Source organism: Macrobrachium nipponense, chromosome 42 (assembly GCF_015104395.2).
Source record: "Macrobrachium nipponense isolate FS-2020 chromosome 42, ASM1510439v2, whole genome shotgun sequence".
Taxonomy (NCBI): domain Eukaryota; kingdom Metazoa; phylum Arthropoda; class Malacostraca; order Decapoda; family Palaemonidae; genus Macrobrachium; species Macrobrachium nipponense.
This window is the reverse complement of record NC_061103.1, coordinates 24,561,112-24,563,611: the sequence shown is the minus strand read 5'-3', so window position 1 is coordinate 24,563,611 and position 2,500 is coordinate 24,561,112. Positions and strand designations below refer to the sequence as shown.

The 2,500-nt window shown below is 26.9% G+C and overlaps 1 protein-coding gene across 1 annotated transcript in view; it reads right to left on the bottom strand.

The window, feature by feature from the left end:
• LOC135213306 (PDF receptor-like) overlaps positions 1-2,500 on the bottom strand; it is a gene marked incomplete at its 5' end in the record, with an annotated part of 58,722 nt that overhangs the window by 2,038 nt on the left and 54,184 nt on the right. The window contains 1 exon segment of the mRNA XM_064247286.1: positions 1,322-1,407. Within this exon segment, the coding sequence (XP_064103356.1) occupies positions 1,322-1,407 (86 nt within the window).

The window sequence follows — 2,500 nt, the reverse complement described above, 5'->3', positions numbered from 1 at the left end:
GGATGTGTATCCCTCACGAGAGGTGGAACATACATCCTGCTTATGTGAACTCTCTCGAGAGACAGAGTTTCCAGCCCTGTGATTGGCTTATTAACAGCCAATCAGGAGCGTCATGAGGGACGCGCCTAGACATCAGATGCACGGTTGATGTGAATCTACTATAGCTCCTAAATGAGAAAATTTAATTAAGGTTTGGATATAGAGAATGTTAAGAGGGAATCATCATCAATTAGCTGAGCAGCTGCCATAATCTCTCGTAAGACTTGAGACTACCGATAATGTTCTTCAAGACCAAAATCAGATCAATGTTCTAATTCTGCTTTTAACATATATGAGATGGTTCCACTGAACTTTAGCGTTGAATGTCCTGGATGCATAAGTCCGTGTGGCCTAATATATATATATATATATATATATATATATATATATATATATAGTATAGATAGATAATATATGTATATATATATATATATATATATATATATATATATATATATATATATATATATATATATATGATATATATATATATATGTATGATATATGTACGTATATATATATATTATATATAGGTAGATATATATATTTATATACCATCTATATATCTATCTATACATATATATATAAATATTATATATACATATGATATATATATTAGATAATATATTATATAATGTAACCTATATCATATATATATATAATATATATATATTATAATAATTATTATATATTTATATATACCTACATACAATATATATTCATACATATATATATATATATATATATATATATATATATATATATATATATATATATATATATATATATATATATATATATATATGCATACATTAGTTATTAATCATCTGATAGAATATCCAAGGGTATTGTTCCTATCTCAAAAAGCCACACCCTATACTGTATCTTTAGCCACGTTCAAAATATCAGGTAATTTTGAACAACCTATCACCGCTGGCCTATACAGTTGGCAACGCGCTAGTCTCGTAATCTCGGGAGCCGGGGTTCGCTCCCCGTCAGGGGCGGATAGTGAGGTTATCTACCAGCGGTTACCACCATGAGATGGCTTCTTGTTGGGGAGTTGGGGTTACCCGGCATTAGCCTTGGGGAAGAGGACTAAAACTGCCGATTTTACTTTCCTCTCTCTCCATCCCTCTTTCTCTCTCTCGCCATTCCCTCTCCCATTCCTCTATCTTCTCTCCTTTACGTCTTGTTGTTATAGAATGGGTTTCAGCGGATATTCTTCCATCATAAAATAAACGAATATCTGTCAATATTGGATCGAATTCAGAAAAAAACTTACCTGATCTGATGAAGTTCAGACGAGAATGAAGCTTTGAGCTTTGTGATAAGAACCCGTAGGATGTTGAGCAGGAAAATCAAGTTTGTCTGAAAATAAATGAAGAAAGTTAGGACAAATAAAAAAAAAAAAAAAAAAAAAAAAAATCTACAAAAAATTGATTAAGATTATGAAATAAAACAAAAATTAGAAAAATATATCCATATCACTTTACATAAACAAAGACTTATAAACAAAAAATACTGGTACTGAAAATTTAAAATTAAGAAAAATATATTGTAAATCTTAGAAATCGAAAATGACACAAAAAAGTTTATATCACATTAAATCTTACACACAAAAACTTGTACAAAAGAGACTATATGACATAAAACTAGGAAAAATATATAATAAACTTTACAAAAAAAACCATATGACATAAAATTTGGAAAAGTACTTAATGATATTGTCAGTAATATTACTGACAATATCATTAAGTGTAGCATTGATCTCACCCATCACCCACTTCGACCATATCAATCCTCCACAGAAAATATAATTTATCACACGAGTCATTTATTATGTACACAATATGGAACTTCCCTTGCCATAATTCACATTTATTCTTATTATCAATGTCATTATCATGCTCATTAAATATGATGGCTGCATCATTCGAATTAATCTTACGTATACACTAATATAGTTTTAATATATATATATATATATATATATATATATATATATATATATATATATATATATATATATATATATATATATATATATATATATATATATATATATATATATATATATATATATATATATATATATATATATATATATATACAGACATATATATATATATATATATATATATATATATATATATATATATATATATATATATATATATATATATATATATGACTGAATCACGAAAGTTTGGAACGTGATAAATCCATAAATAAAGGTATAAATCACGAAGGAAAAATAAACAAAGTCTAGAGAATTACGGATTAGTCAAAACGTACAAAGAAAATAACCCTATGCGGCCTATTATCAGTACTGTTGGTTCAATTTCATATAAACTTTCGAAATATATCACTAAGATCTTGTCCCCGTTACTTGGAACCATCTCCGATTCTCATATATATAATTCTCTAGATTTAGTTGATAAATTAAACAAAATTACTCTTT